Here is a 14572-nt window from a genome sequence, read left to right on the forward strand (position 1 = left end):
AACAACCGAAACTGGGAAGTCTGGACTCAAAATTCAAATACAAGCTAAACTGAAATGAAGCTGCTGTAGTGAGCACTTGCCACCCAGCCAAATACAGAAGCTCTGTCCTAACAGCAGGCTCTGTGCTGAAAAAGAACAGAAGTGCTGCAAGCTGTGGCTGCACTGTGCAAACAGAAGTCAGCTAGAAGACAGTATTACAGCAGCAGTTCAGCCCATCCTAGATTATAGGGCACACTATCAAAACCATATATATAGGATACCAGGTTTAAAGAGCAAGATGTTGCAGAAATGAATCAATGCCTCTTTTGGGGAATACTGGCAGCTATAAGCAGCATAAACTTAGGCATTATTGGCTTCCCTGTGACAATCTCAGCATACTACTCCCAAAATGAGTAAGGATCCTCAGAATGCCACACATAAAACTTCACAGTAAGAGAAGGATTACATGAGTGGATTTTACTTGACCTCTGAGGGTCTGAAAGTCCCATGAAAGAAACTGGGATAGACAAGCTCTTCAAGGAACTCTGAAGATCTCGACTGTAAGATGTAACAGCTGATGCTGTTTGGCTTGTTCTCACAACTACCCGTTCCAGCTGTACAAGTGTCTCATCCCCATGAGACCTTCTGTGCTACAAAGAAGCCTTTGCTAGTCACTAATGTAAGTTCTCTGCCTCTTGTAGGGGGAGATCTGAGTGGGAAGCCTTGGTAACATCCTCAGCCCCTACAGGAATGTCATGGAGAGATTAGGAAAAGGTACAAAAATGATCTCCCACTTGTCAGGATAGGAAACAGATGGGACTAACACAGATGAAAACAGCTTGTGCTGAAAGTCGGGTGAAAGGATGTGGAGCTGGTTAGTTATCCCATGCGTTTTAATACGTCCCCTTCATGCTAGAATACCTCTAGCTCTAGACACTGTCACAGAGATATACACATCAGGCATCACAGCACGATAAAGCTTCCTACCCACCCTCTAATACATTTACAATCCACAAAGGATACGTGCTTACCAAGCTTATGCTGGAAACAAACTTTAGCTGTGAGGATCAAGATGAAGGGAAGTCCCTTCTGCAGCCAACCGATCACAGCTTTTAACTCTGAAAGAGCTGGGGCTGGAGTCCCAGCCTGTTCGTCACTGCCTTCCTCTGCATGCCCGTGGCGGTCTCCCCCAGCCATGTGCAGCAGGGACGAACCCCGGTGATGGCCATGGTGGAAATGATGCGACTGCTGCCGGTGGTGAAACGGGGCTCCTTCCGTACGACCGCTTCCTTCCTCCCTTGGGGTTGGCATCTGAATGAATACTTCCCCACCTCCCGCTGAAGAGCCCAGAACCAAACCTGACTGGAACGGCGTGGCTGTGATGGTACCCGATGGGATACCTGCCAGGCCCGAGAACAGCTGTTGTGGTGAGGAAGTTTCAGCCTTTAGACTTTCAAAAACTCCACTTTCATCCACGCTGGTTTCAGAACTGACTGTTTGGCTCCGGTTTTCTGCAGTGGAAGGAGATTAAAGAAAAGTGATTAAATGAGTGCCACAGAACTTCTTGGTCTTTTAGACCACTCCCAACTGTATCATTTAAGAGTTCTTCATGCACTGCCAGAATATGTAGGTCTCCAGATAACAGATGCTTTTCACTCTGTTTGGAAAGCCACAGCTGCAGAAATGGAGACCAGTAACCAGACTCCTGAAATAAGATCAGAGTATTTCTAAAGCACTGATCAAGATACACCAGTTCCTTCATCTGAGGATCAGAGTTCCCAAACACTCCCTTTACTTTTGGAGGAGACATATATATAACACATCTAGTATCAAATTCAACATCTTCAATAACGATTTCAATATTTAAAGAAAACATATATAAAAACATGTAAATTTACACAGTGCAACCAAGACAGGACACATTATATACATACAAATTAATCAGGCTACCTTAGGGAAAGGATCTACCTCCAAGATCTTCTATTTAGGGATGATCAATACTTGCCCACTGATGAATAACACAAATGAGAGAGTCAGCTGGGGAAGAGAAGTGTTGCAAGCTGCCTGTGTGTCCCTGTTCCAACAAATATTAATAAGGATGTGTTGATGGATCACAGAAAAATTGTTTTATTTTGATATTCTCAGCAAAATGGGCATGGAGGTACTCAGTTTACTGGGCACTGGGCAGAATTAGGTCTGGCACTGATTCTTTACTAAGCTTGTTGGATAGATTACAGCCAGATTCCAAAAGAAAGTCTTAAATATCTTCATCCTAATACCAGAAGAAAATATGCTTTCTTCACTTGAATTCAGTCCTGTGGTACTGAAATGAACACATGGAAAATCTGGACGAAAGGCAACAATATATGTAACAGGTAGAAACAACCATTAGGGAGTAAATGCCTGGCAGGCAGCAAATATCTCTCTAATTTGCAAAAGAATAGTAAAGAATAAATAATGTGCAGCAAGAGGCATAGCCCGCAAATAAGGCATGTTGCAGAGCTCCAGGTCTCTCTTGGTTTTAAGCCTTGGAGATGTCTAACTTTAGAAACAGTGGTCACAAGCTGAGACAGCACATGGAGGCACATACAGGGCCCTTAACCCTCCCTCTCCCATGGGCTCAAGAACCTCCCCAGGCATCTTACAGGGCACAGAGCACTGCCTTTCATCTGACTCTGGAGATAGCTTCAAATCTCTCTGGGCCAACCTTCCTACTAAGTAAACTCCTAATAAGGCTTTTTATAGCTACAGCCCATTCCCAGCATCTCTCCACAGGCTCCAGCAAGGAATCAAGTCAACAAGACTTGGCACACCTTTCCTTGGTTCAAAATATTCATCAACAGATTTTGAATTTTACACCTAACATTACAACTCAGGGATGTATACACAAGACAGGGACATAATGTGACAGATCTGTACTTACGTCTGGGAACATAACAAACACATTGGGTGGAACTCAGTGTTACAGACAAACACAAAAGTATTGTTTGCAACAATACTACCAGGATACACGACTATGCTTTCAGCAGGAAGGAATTTATCAAGCACATATTTAAAAACAAATATACACAGATGAAATTCTGAGTCTGATGAAGTCAACCAAAGTGAAGACCACAGCGTCAGTGGCAAAAGAATTTCATTCTACAGTTAGAAAACCTTCAGTCATGTTACTGGCATGTATCTACTCTGTTAAAAAAAGTATTTATAAAGACCAGTCGATATTACCCTGTGCATCTTTTGCACTCAGTAACAGATACGTACCCTGAATATTTTTAACTGTTCAAACAGATCCCAAAGTGTCTTACAAGTTTGTAGTCTCAAGAAGCTCTACATTACATATGAGAGGTGCAAAATACATCTGATGTGCTTCTCAAGGCCCAGACTTGCCTGTTGATAAAAAGCCATAGACTGCACTGAGGCTTGGGTGGCATCACACAGAACAAGTTGAAGATGCTTTTCTTTTGCCCTCAAATTAAGAATGGCGCTGTGGTAAAAGTGGTCACGACATCAAGCTTCCCCTCTACCTGTAAAACCACTAAGAAATACTAAGTGACTGCTTATGATCCAGATCTTTCACTTACAATCTCAGCTGAGCCAGAGCAATGAAATTTGTTAGTTCCATCTTTGTCTCAGTAATTAGATTAGTTTCTTCTTTAGAAGAAAAAAAATTGAAAGAAAAAAAGTCAAGCACTAACTCTGGGAAAGCACAAGGGAGTATTTAGTACCAGAACAACAAGAGTGGCAAGCCTCCCTTGCTGATGTTATAATTACAGAAATGAATTAGCAGTATTCTGCTTCTAACTATTCACATACGCAAAGCTAGATACAGATTCTAGGATGATGTAAAGAATCATCCTAAATCTCTATAAAATACTGTGTAACAGCAGTATATACAGGCTCTGTTCATACCGATTGACCCTTTCAGACTGATAGCGCTCAATATCCCCGCAGGACTGTGCCATGGATTGCACTTCTAGAGCTCTTAGAGCTCTAAAACATCCTGCCTTTACTAAGCCAGCTGTCCCCACATGTGCCATACTGGATCATCAAACCTGTAACACTGTTGTCGGCAGCAGTCAATAACTGACGTGAAGGAGAAAAGTAAATCTGTCCCTAAACCCAAGCAGAAAGCCTGGCCATATTACATGCACAGGATGAGGAAGTCTATGTTTTTCTCACTTCTGAGCTTTTGTCTTCTAAAACTTACCATGAAACACACCATACGCTTAAATCAGAACTTTGCCACCTGGAGAGGAAAACATAGGAAAAAGGAAGGAAAAAGATTTACCTTTCAGGAGGAGCGTTGTCAGTGTTGCTGCTATGCCGTCTCTGCATTTTCCTCAAAACCTTAAAACACAACACGCTCAACATTAACGTTGTAGGTCACCAGTTCTCAGTGTGACTAACAAAGGTCCACAGAGTCAGAGGGCTGTGAAACCCCTTCAGCTAGTGACATGGCTGGAGTAAATCACTGGCTTCTCTGGAAGAGAAGCTTGCAATTGTTATGTAGTACACTTGTGAAGAAGCAACTTCCAAATGGCAAACAGGAGCGCTCACAAACAGGTCTCCAAGCAGGGCAGGCATGAGTCAGATCCCCTTCTGTAGCATGTTGCAGTCACAAGTAGAGTACACAGGTATGATGGCATGGTCTCCGACAGGAACTTCAGGACATCTGACTGAGTAGCTCTAGATGTGACACATGAATCAACATATGCTCTCTGCAAATGAAATGCATTCCTCCTCTTCTGAAGAAACTTCCAGGGCAATAAAGAGCTAAACTGAAGGAAAAAAAAAGAATGTATAAACATTTTTATTGAAAAAAATACAATCAAGGCATGACAATATTTTTTTAAACAGGCATCCCCTTCCTTTTAAACCACAGATTGCCATTAGCAAACTCTGCACAATGGCCACAAATGATATCCACATGTGCAAAAGACCATGTGTTCTTGTCCCATTCATTCTGGAACTGTCAGCAAAAATAAAGTAAGGTCTGGAACAGGAAATAAAAAGCTTTGAAGTTGTATTAACTTCAGGACCTTTTACTAGGACAAGGAGAGAAATTCTTTATTTAGTTATTTAAATCTCTGCTTTCAAATGGCTAATTTTAGGGCAACAACCTCCAACACATTACAGTTTTAAAAATCAAGATCATTCAAAAGCAAAAAAGAACAGAAAACCATCAAGGCATAGCACACAGTACCTGACAAACGGTCTTACACAGTGTAAGGGTGTCTCACTCATATAAAACCTGAGGCACGGGCAATTTTTGCAAGTGATTTGTGCACATTCCTACAGGCACATCATAGAAGATTTAGAAAGAGATCGTTTAAATACATAAATCTGATCCTACTCAGCTTTAGACTAAAATAGCTACTGAATAAAAATGTAAAAGACTTTAAATACTTCCGGATATCAAAAGCGATAACATTATTTATAGCATTTTATATGGCATGAATCCATGTAATTCGTGTATATATGAGTATATGTATACATAAATAACTGTGCAGCCCTGTATCCATAAATCACACAGCTAAACTGTATTGAACTTTTAAAACGATGACAAGAAATGTTAATGTTTACAAAAAAGAGAAAGACGCTTGGCTTGCACCATCTGATCTTCAAGACCCTCATCAGGTGGGCTGAACTGGAACAACACAGGATTTGAGTCGTAGGTGATAGAAAATGTCAAGCTTTTAATATGAGACACCAACTTTAGACATCCCTTTGACAGTTAATATAAATATAGACATGTAAATAAAATACACACAAGCAAATAAAAATTTGGGACAATCACATATGGCAGGAAGAACGTAACTTTTAACACATTTTATGGAGAAGATACAGGTAGCCACCAAGAGTACCAGAACTCTAATTCTCACCAAAGTTTTCGGATACCATAAGTTACCAACACTCTCCTAAATAAGAATTTTGATCTTGTAACTTCAAACTATTTTTTAATCTCTAGATATATGTTTCAATTTAGATTGTGTTTTCAGGGCCAAATTTTGTTTTACAAGTATTTGTAAGTTTCATAAAATAAAAAATATATATGAGACTTCTCTCCCAGATTTTTTTTTAGGGCTGCCTTTGTATTGACAACTCATAGTTCTCCAGGGAGCTTTTACATTTTCCCTGCGGTGTTATCTAATTCTCACCTGACAGTATCTCTGTTAACTGAGTATATAATTTTATCCCCCTTTTAACCAAAACAATAATTAAGATATGATTAAACGGTCAAGGCTCCATGCCTTCACCCATGCAGGCGAAGTTGTCCTACCTATGAACAACGCTGGCGTCACTGCTTATAAAGAAATCTGCCAGCCTTCCCAGGCTACAAGCTGAGCAGAAGTCGGTGCAGAGATAACTTTGAAACTTGGAAAATCCTTCACTCCCTTCCAAACCATTAGAAGTCTACTAGACTGCAATATGGGGTGAAAACAGCTTTTAAAATGTCACACAACTATGTGGGGAAAGACTTGTTCTTTTGTCATCAGCTATTAAAGGGACTGTGACGTTAATGTTAAGTACTAAAGACATGGGACTTCATAAGATGTAAACTTATGTATTACATCCAGAAGTCCCACAAATTTAAGGTCAGATACAATTTAAGGGGACATTGTTCCAAAAGGCACTCAGCTTCAGTACCGAATGATTACATTTTCTCCGGATTAGGGGTTTTCATCTTTCACCAGTTGGACACTTTGACAGTACCTGAACAACAGGTTTAACCAGAGGTGTAAGGTGCCACAGTGGGAGACAGGGCAGCTCAAGAGGGTGCGAACACCTTCCACACCGAATCCTTCAGATACTCCAGACACGGTCCAACTTGCAAACTCATCACAGGGCCTCCCAGCCAGCTGAGTGTAAAGCACCTGGATCACAGCGCTCAAACAGGCGCACCTGTAAGAAGCACACACACAGAATCATTTTCACCACAGCACAGAGAGTTTCACCTTTCTGTCTCCTTGGGAAAGGCAGCGAGGAGCAGCACCTCGGTGCTGCAGTCCCTGAAGGCTCGCCACCCAATGCGGCCGCTCTCCTCAGGGATCAGTGCACCGCCATTCCCCGGGCACCTGCTGGGCTGCGATCAGCCTTTGTGACGTGCATGTAAGAAATAAATTAATATACATGGAAAAGCATGTATACAGAGAGATTAAACCAATACAAACGCTATAGTATATAATACCTACAGATGTATGCCTATAAATACAGCTGTATGCATACACACGTATCCACAGGCCAGGCCTTTACCTCCCAGCTGGGCCGGGGATCGAGGAAGCAGGTACCTGGGGACTGAGGAAGCAGGTACCGGGGGCTGAGGAGGCAGGAACCGGGGGCTGAGCTCCGGGCCCCGCAGGACGCAGCCCGCTCCCTGCCGAGCGGCCCCGGGGCCGCCCTGGCGCTGCGGCCGCGCCCCCTCAGCGCACGCCCGGCCGCGGCTTCCGCCTCTCCGCCGGCGGAAGCGGCTGGGCCTCACCGGGGGGCTCCGCCATCCCCGCCGCCCTCCCCGCTCCCGTCCTTCCCCCCCTCCTTCCCCGAGCCGCAGGCGGGGATGCGGGGCCCGGCCCGGTGCTGCCGCGGCCCGCGGGCGGCGGGCGGCTGAGCGCCATGGTGCCCTGCGGGGCGCTGCTGTGGCGGCGGCTGCTGCGGAAGCGCTGGGTGCTCGGCGTCGTCTTCGGGCTCTCCCTCGTTTATTTCCTCAGCAGCACCTTCAAGCAGGTCAGTGCTTCCCTCCCCGGCCGCGTCCTGCTGGAGGGGGTGTGGGACAGAGCCCCCCCGGAGCGATCGGAGAGCCCCTGCAGCGCTGCCCTAAAAGTACGGGGGGGATTGCTAAGAGGGGAGCTTTGAAAAGCTCGGGGTTTAACCAAGTGCAGTGGTTAACAACAGCGGTGTTTTGGAACCTGGCCTGGAAGAAAATCTTGCAGGGACTTGATCTGCTGTGCTCTGTTTTGTAAGCTGTAATTCCCCTAGCAAAGCACTCTGCAAAGAAACATGTGCATCTACAACTATTTAATACACTATGTGCCCCTTTGGTAGCTACAGCGACTGAGTCCAGCTGTGAAAGCTGAGCCTGTGGTGAGCTTGCATCCCCTCATTTTATTGGGTTATGTTGTTCTTACGCTGCGTGTAGCAAAAGAAAGCAAGTAGTATGTTGCGTGCTCCATTGACATTTGAGTTTCCTGCGCCGTGGAATTTAAAACTGCTGGGTATTTTTAAGGAACGTGTGCGTTTGGTTGCATTGCTGCCTTTCCTTGCAGGAAGAAAGGACGGTGAGAGATCGCAACCTCCTCCAAGTGCAAGAGCACGAGCAGCCGATCCTGTGGAAGGACCAGTTCAGCTCAGGGAACAGCAGCCATCTGAGCAACCAGTGCAGGAATTCTGTTCAGGGGAAGCTTCTCATCACAGATGAACTGGGTATGCTTAACACCAAGAACTGGTTCTGCGTATTGCGGTGCTGAATGCTCTTGCCTCTCCGCTGATGGGGCTTCCAAGCAACAACTGCTCCTTATTACTGCTTTGTTACTGTAGAGCCACAGCTGTTGGCGTTGCTATGGTCAGACTGTGTTAGTTTTGCTGTGGCTGCAGACACTGCTGATCTGATTTTGTGCACAGCAGGCTTGGGTCCAGCTGAGGCACAGTACCTTGCGGGCATGGCTGTACTGTTTGCAGGACCACCTCAGATTCAGCAAACCCCAGGTGCCTTTACACCACACCTAAACCTTGAGTCCTGCTGAACTTAGTGTGGTTGCTTGCAGAGCTGTTTGTATCTCCCTGCAGTGTGTTCCTGCTGGCAGGTGTGTTAGGGAGACCTGACTGGCCTTGCATGAACGCAAGTCAGGATTGCTATAATTAGTGCTCAGTCACAGCTAGCAAGCTCATCTGACCCTTGTAAACCCAAGGATCTCTCTGCTGCAGGTTCTCAAGCTAACTACGTGTTTTCAGTGTGTGGAACCTTTCCTGCCATGGACAAGTGCTTCTTGTTGCTCAAGTAGTGGGCTGTTCTTAACCAGAAATGAAAGGCTGTAGGAAAAATCATCACATCTTTTGTGACTTATGTAAATATTAAAATTGAGCACTGCCTGAGTTAACACTCACTGATGATTCACCAAGGTCTCTAAGATCAGTGATATCTTCCACAGTCTAACTCTGTGGTAGTACAACTTCTATAAGGAAATACTCTCTGCTTATACACTATTAAGGGCTCCTATAAACAGTGAGTATTACAGCTCCTCTGTGTGGATTAAACAGTCTCTTCGTCATAGTGAACTGTAAAGAGTTATCCAGGTAACAGGCTAGTTAAAAGAACATGTCAAAGTCTTTTTCCAGTACAATCACCACGCTTGTCCTTTCCCCTTCCAGTCGTAACAATAAACTATACTAAAAAGAAATAAGAACTAGAATATTAGGCATTTAAAGAATGATGCTATATATGCTATACTAATGTAGGTGCATAACAGTTGTGCAGATAACACCAGGCTGCTGTAAAACTCAGCTCTATGTCCACGTGCCATGTCGAAGAATTGCTACTTAGGACTTCAGTTAAATTGAGGACAATCACAAACTAAATGATAAAACTGTCAAGTAATCTGTTTCTTCCTATAGCATTTCTATGGAATGCATAAAGGAATATAAAAATGTATAAAGTCTTCACAGTTCTTACTGTTGTTTTTGTTTTTGTTTTTCAGGCTACATCTGTGAGAGGAAGGACTTACTGGTCAATGGCTGTTGTAACGTCAACGTGCCCAGCACAAAGCTGTACAGCTGTGACAGCTGCCTTCCCAACGGCTGCTGTAGTGTGTATGAGTACTGTGTTTCCTGTTGCCTGCAGCCCAACAAGGTGCACAGACTTTCTTTGGCTTTTCAGGTGTTCTCAGTTGGTCGGGTTCCTTTGTGGCTAAAAACACTTGTTTGTCAGGAGCTCTTTCCTTAGAGGAGACAATTCCTTGTCTTGGAAGGATGAGAAAAGCCTGCAAGGAACATGTGGCAAGCTATAAATAAAAGCTTTTTAAAAAAAAAAATCCATTCTTCCCACTTTTGAGAGGAGGAAGTACTGGGAACTCTGCAGAGTATTTCAGCTTCAGTGGAATTACAATCGCTGAAGGGAAGCGATTGTAGAAAAGCTGTTCCAGACGGTATCAGTTGTGTGGTTAGTACTTTGTGTATTCTGTCAGCCAAGCGCAGTGTAAGGCTCCTCTAGATTCTCTTACTACTGGAGTTTCATGATGTTGACCTTTCAGTGCTTCTTAAAACATCCAAGCGGAGTTTCTTGCTATTCCTCTGAAATTTGAGCTGTGTAGATTAAGGTGGGTTTTGATTACTCTTTGTTGAATTAAAGTCTTATTTTGTTGTTTTTCTGCTATTTTAGCAACATCTTCTGGAGCGTTTCTTGAACCGGGCAGCTATTGCTTTCCAAAACCTCTTCATGGCAGTCGAAGATCGTTTTGAGTTGTGTCTGGCGAAATGTAGGACTTCATCACAGGTAAGCCACTAGTACATGTCCAGGGCTCGAAAAAGGAAAAGTGCGCTTGGTTCTAAGAATAGTTGGTCTGTTTTGCTTGCATGCATATGGGCACTTTCTCAAACTCTGAAGCTATGGCTGAGAGCTCATCTGAGGGCAATTTTCGGATTTGTAAGGTGAAATAGTAACAACAGTAAGTGAAGACCAGAGCATACATTTACAGCAGGATGAGTCGGTTAGCGTGTCTTTAGAAAAGAGGTGCTAAACTGAGAAGACCCGCTGAGTTTAATGAGTGGTGAAGATCTCATAAGGATGAGACCAATGTGACTTGTTTCTAGTAGCTTCAGAGATGCTATTTACCTGCTGTTTTGTTTTTAGCTTTACCATCTGCAGCTATCTGCATAGCCACTCAAACAAAAGGTGTGTTGTAATATTTTTTTGCTTTTTAAGAAGAGGTGAACTTCTGTTACCCATTACAGACGCGGTGATTTTTATCAGAAGTTTTGGTCTAAGTGAGTATTGGACCTCTTAGAAAATGCAGACGGAGACGTCACGCAGCTTGATTACTTAATATATCTAAAGGGATGAGTTGCAAATAAAGGCTGTAGTTCCAAATGTCTCCAAAGCTATTTTTACCCACAGTATCTGATCTCTAGTTTTATTTACCAAAATCGAGCACTTTTTCAGGATCGAGCACAAATTTTCAGGAGCAATTTCATGCCTTGCTTGTTTAGGACACTTTATGGTATCACAGAACGGCTGAGGCTGGAAGGGACCTTCTGGAGGTCATCTGGTGCAACACCCTGCTCAAGCAGGGCCACCTATAGCCAGTTACCCAGGACCATGACTGGATGGCTTCTGAATACCGTCAAGGAGGCAAACTCCGTAGCCTCTCTGGGCAACCTGTTCCATTGCTCAGTCATCTGTACAGTAAAGAAGTGTTTACTGATGTTCAGAGGGAACCTCTTGTGTTTCAGTTTCTACCCATTGCCTCTTGTCCTGCCACTGGCCACAACTGAAAAGAACCTAGCTCTGCCCTATTCAATTTCCTAAGCATAGATAACTTTTTGGTACGCCGAATATGATCTCACTTAACTTGGGTAGTCTTCAGGAAATGAATTTCTGGTTATGGTTCAACATGAAAATGCTGTAATGTAGCAGCTGTGTTCATATATGTTGGGACTGCAGTGTTGTTTGACTCCAGAAGAGTTTGGGAGCTTTTTTGCATACACACAAACACTCTGGGTTTTGACCCTCAGCGAAGGTTTGTATTGTTTCAATACGTGTGTATTGTTAAGGTTTCTCCTCCTCTTCCCAACAGAGTGTGCAGCATGAAAACACCTATAGAGATCCAATTGCAAAATACTGCTATGGCGAATATCCCCCAGAGCTGCTGCCTGTTTGAAAGCTGCGTGATCTAAACAACAAGGGGAAGGAACTGGAGACTGGGATCCAAAAGCAAGACAACAGCTGTTGCTTTACAAGAGCCTCGGTGTAAATAGTTTATGATGTTTCTGGCGGCAAACCCAGGAGGTGTACAGTGTAAGCAAGGGACTTAAGTTCTGTGGACTTGAATCTTGCTTTTTTCAGTTGATGTTATGCACCTGCTTTAGAGCACTGGAAGGGCATTCTTTGAGTAATTCTTACAACAGCTAGTGTTTTAGGATGCATGGAGTGGATCTATGAAATATCATAAGAAAAAAATCTAATGTAGCTTCGCAGCTGTACCTGTAGGTTGAGTTGTCTCTGCAGTCCAGAGACTTTCCAGAATGACAGTAATAATGAGAGGATTCTTGCTTCTAGAGGGTAAAGCATGCCTGTTGTGCTTCTTTCTCTGGACTACTTTTCTGATATGCATGGTGTATGCTACATAGGTAATTATGAATTATTTATTCAATTTATACGGATTACTAGCTGAAAGTATTGATGCTTTGCATAGCTAGTTGTTGATGCCTTTCAGTCCTTGTTTCTTTCTATCAGGTAGAAAGGATATTTTACATCCTGACTAAAATGGGTTGGTGTTTTTCCTCCTTAGTCAAAAGGATTTTTATTGGGATTCATTGCTATAGAGCTTATGTTCCTCTTAGTGAATTTAAAGCATTCAGAACTCCAATGGAGTTGTTACTCTGTCAAAGTCCCATAGCATGAGAGAAGAGCAGGGATCTGCCCAGGATGGGACGTTTGTCTGTAAGTGCTTTCCTTAGTACTCTGCGAAGGTTTCCTCGAAGAGGAGTCTTAGCCTTGTAAACAGCTCTCTGCTAGTCTACTTTCTCACAGGAAGCACTGAAAATTTAGTTGCTTGAACTTGTTCAGGCCTTGGTAATTCAATTATACTTCACTCCTGGTTGTGCAGGAGGCAAAAGGGTGGAGTTGTTCTAGGATCCCAGTTTAATGATGCCCTTGTACACAAAAGTAATTATGGTAGAATGTCAGAACGTGGTGCAAGCCCTCTGAGGACAACCGTGTTGCATGAGTTCAGTTAAACCATCAGGGTATTTTGACTTGCTGTTTGACATACTTGCTATTCTGAAATTTCAGCCTGATCAGAATGGCAGTAGAGCAGGGTTGGTTCTCCCAGTTTCCTATAGTCTAAAATCTCAGTTTGTTTCCCTCCTAAGTAAGGCTGCTCAATACAGGTAGAAAACCTGTAAGATGTTGACTAAATTTGTGCTCTCTCCACATGTTGCTATGTGAAGCCCAAATGCTAGACAAAACTGGGCTGTTCTTTTCTATGCAGAGCCTCATTTCCCTTGTTTTTGCCCTAGCCATCTCCGTCCAGCTAGGGCACTTCTGATTTTGACTTTATGTATGCTTGTTTAAACTGATACTTCCTGTTCCCTGACTGAAATAAAACAATCTACAGAGGCTTTATTAAGAAAAAACAAGCACAGTGGCAAAAGATATCCGTACAATGCTGTTGCAGGATATTCTCATGTGCGTCTAGTTAAAATTAGATGTGATATAAACAAGTGTTATCAGCCATCTGATAAAATACACTTGCATTGTTTTTATTGTTCTTTTCCAAAAGTCATCAAGTGAGATAATGATTCCCATCAGCAGATTCTCTTGAAAATCCTGTTTCTGCAAAAGCTTTAGTGTTAGCAGTTTATCCAGCTGGAAATCTGTCTCCCCTTTGCTGCCATCCTATGGCAACTTGCTGCAGCAGACATGGTGCAGTGTGAAGGCACGGTGTGAAATACTGTCTTGAGCAGGTAGCAGAGGTTACTCACTTCTCTTTTCAGTGTTAAACAGAATCTTTGCCCCTGTTCCAGAATTTTATAACTGGCTTTCTCAGGAAAGACCACCAGGTTGGTACTATCTTTCCTACTGAGAAGTACGCCAGCACTTCATGTTGTTGCACTAAGATCAAGATACGGATGGCTTCTTCTTTCATTCTTTTCCAACTTATTAATTCTTTAGCTGGTGATACCACTGCTTGAAGCAGTAATTGTGAGAAATCATAAGAACCAACCTAATTCAGGGAATGTTAGTAGGCATTCCTGGCCCCTTTCCCTTTCAGAGAAACAGGATGTGATCAGAAATGCATTGTGACCATTGTCCATTCACTGGGACAGAAACTGCATTTTCCCTCCCTGGTTGTCAAGCTGTTCAAATTGTCTATGCTATATGGTAAATCATTAAAAATGTATGTGTTCCAAAATAGTGTCTGTACTCGTGTCTTTTCTGGAACTACAATGCACCTGTAGTAAAATGGAGACTTGAAGAATGCAGTGGAGTAGAGAGGGACACTGAACTTGAATAAGTGGAATAAAGGCAAGGAGGTAGAGGCAAATGGGAAACTTCTCACTTCAATTTCAGGAAAGAGCATGCTTCTCTCCATGGTGCACAGAAAAAACCTGGGCTTTTACAAAACTGGACCAAGCAGGGAATGGAATGCAAAGGATTGCTTCTTGCCTTGAAGATATGGTGAAAAATGTCAAATCTGTACTTGCTAGTAATACTTCTCTGTGGTTTTAAGTGATGTCCATCCGTCTTGCAAAAAAAAAAAGCCTGGTGATTCTGTGGTTGTCAGTGACTGGCATCTCCTTTCTATTTGTCAGCTAAGAGATCCAGGTTGTTGACTTATCTTTGGCAGCAGATTTAATGAGAGCACTTGATGGAGTGACTAGC

At 43.2% G+C, this 14572-nt stretch overlaps 2 protein-coding genes across 2 annotated transcripts in view; one reads left to right on the top strand and one right to left on the bottom strand.

The window, feature by feature from the left end:
- The window catches only part of RNFT2 (ring finger protein, transmembrane 2), a 31125-nt gene extending 23750 nt beyond the window's left edge, over window positions 1–7375 (bottom strand). Inside the window, exons 1-4 of the mRNA XM_035556579.2 lie at window positions 7234–7375; window positions 6694–6882; window positions 4268–4757; window positions 1011–1489 (exon numbers count right to left, since the gene is read on the bottom strand). Of these exons, the coding sequence (XP_035412472.1) occupies window positions 1011–1489; window positions 4268–4350 (562 nt within the window). The 5' untranslated portion in view covers window positions 4351–4757; window positions 6694–6882; window positions 7234–7375. The remainder of the gene's footprint in view (window positions 1–1010; window positions 1490–4267; window positions 4758–6693; window positions 6883–7233) is intronic.
- Window positions 7376–7391: 16 nt separating this feature from the next.
- Window positions 7392–14102, top strand: SPRING1 (SREBF pathway regulator in golgi 1). Its single transcript, XM_035556577.2, has 5 exons — window positions 7392–7701; window positions 8241–8397; window positions 9669–9820; window positions 10349–10462; window positions 11763–14102. The coding sequence occupies exons 1-5, from the start codon at window positions 7591–7593 to the stop codon at window positions 11844–11846; spliced, it is 618 nt and encodes a 205-aa protein (XP_035412470.1). The 5' UTR covers window positions 7392–7590; the 3' UTR covers window positions 11847–14102.
- Window positions 14103–14572: the final 470 nt, after the last annotated feature.

The sequence above is a fragment of the Cygnus atratus genome, chromosome 17 (genome assembly GCF_013377495.2).
Source record: "Cygnus atratus isolate AKBS03 ecotype Queensland, Australia chromosome 17, CAtr_DNAZoo_HiC_assembly, whole genome shotgun sequence".
Lineage (NCBI taxonomy): Eukaryota > Metazoa > Chordata > Aves > Anseriformes > Anatidae > Cygnus > Cygnus atratus.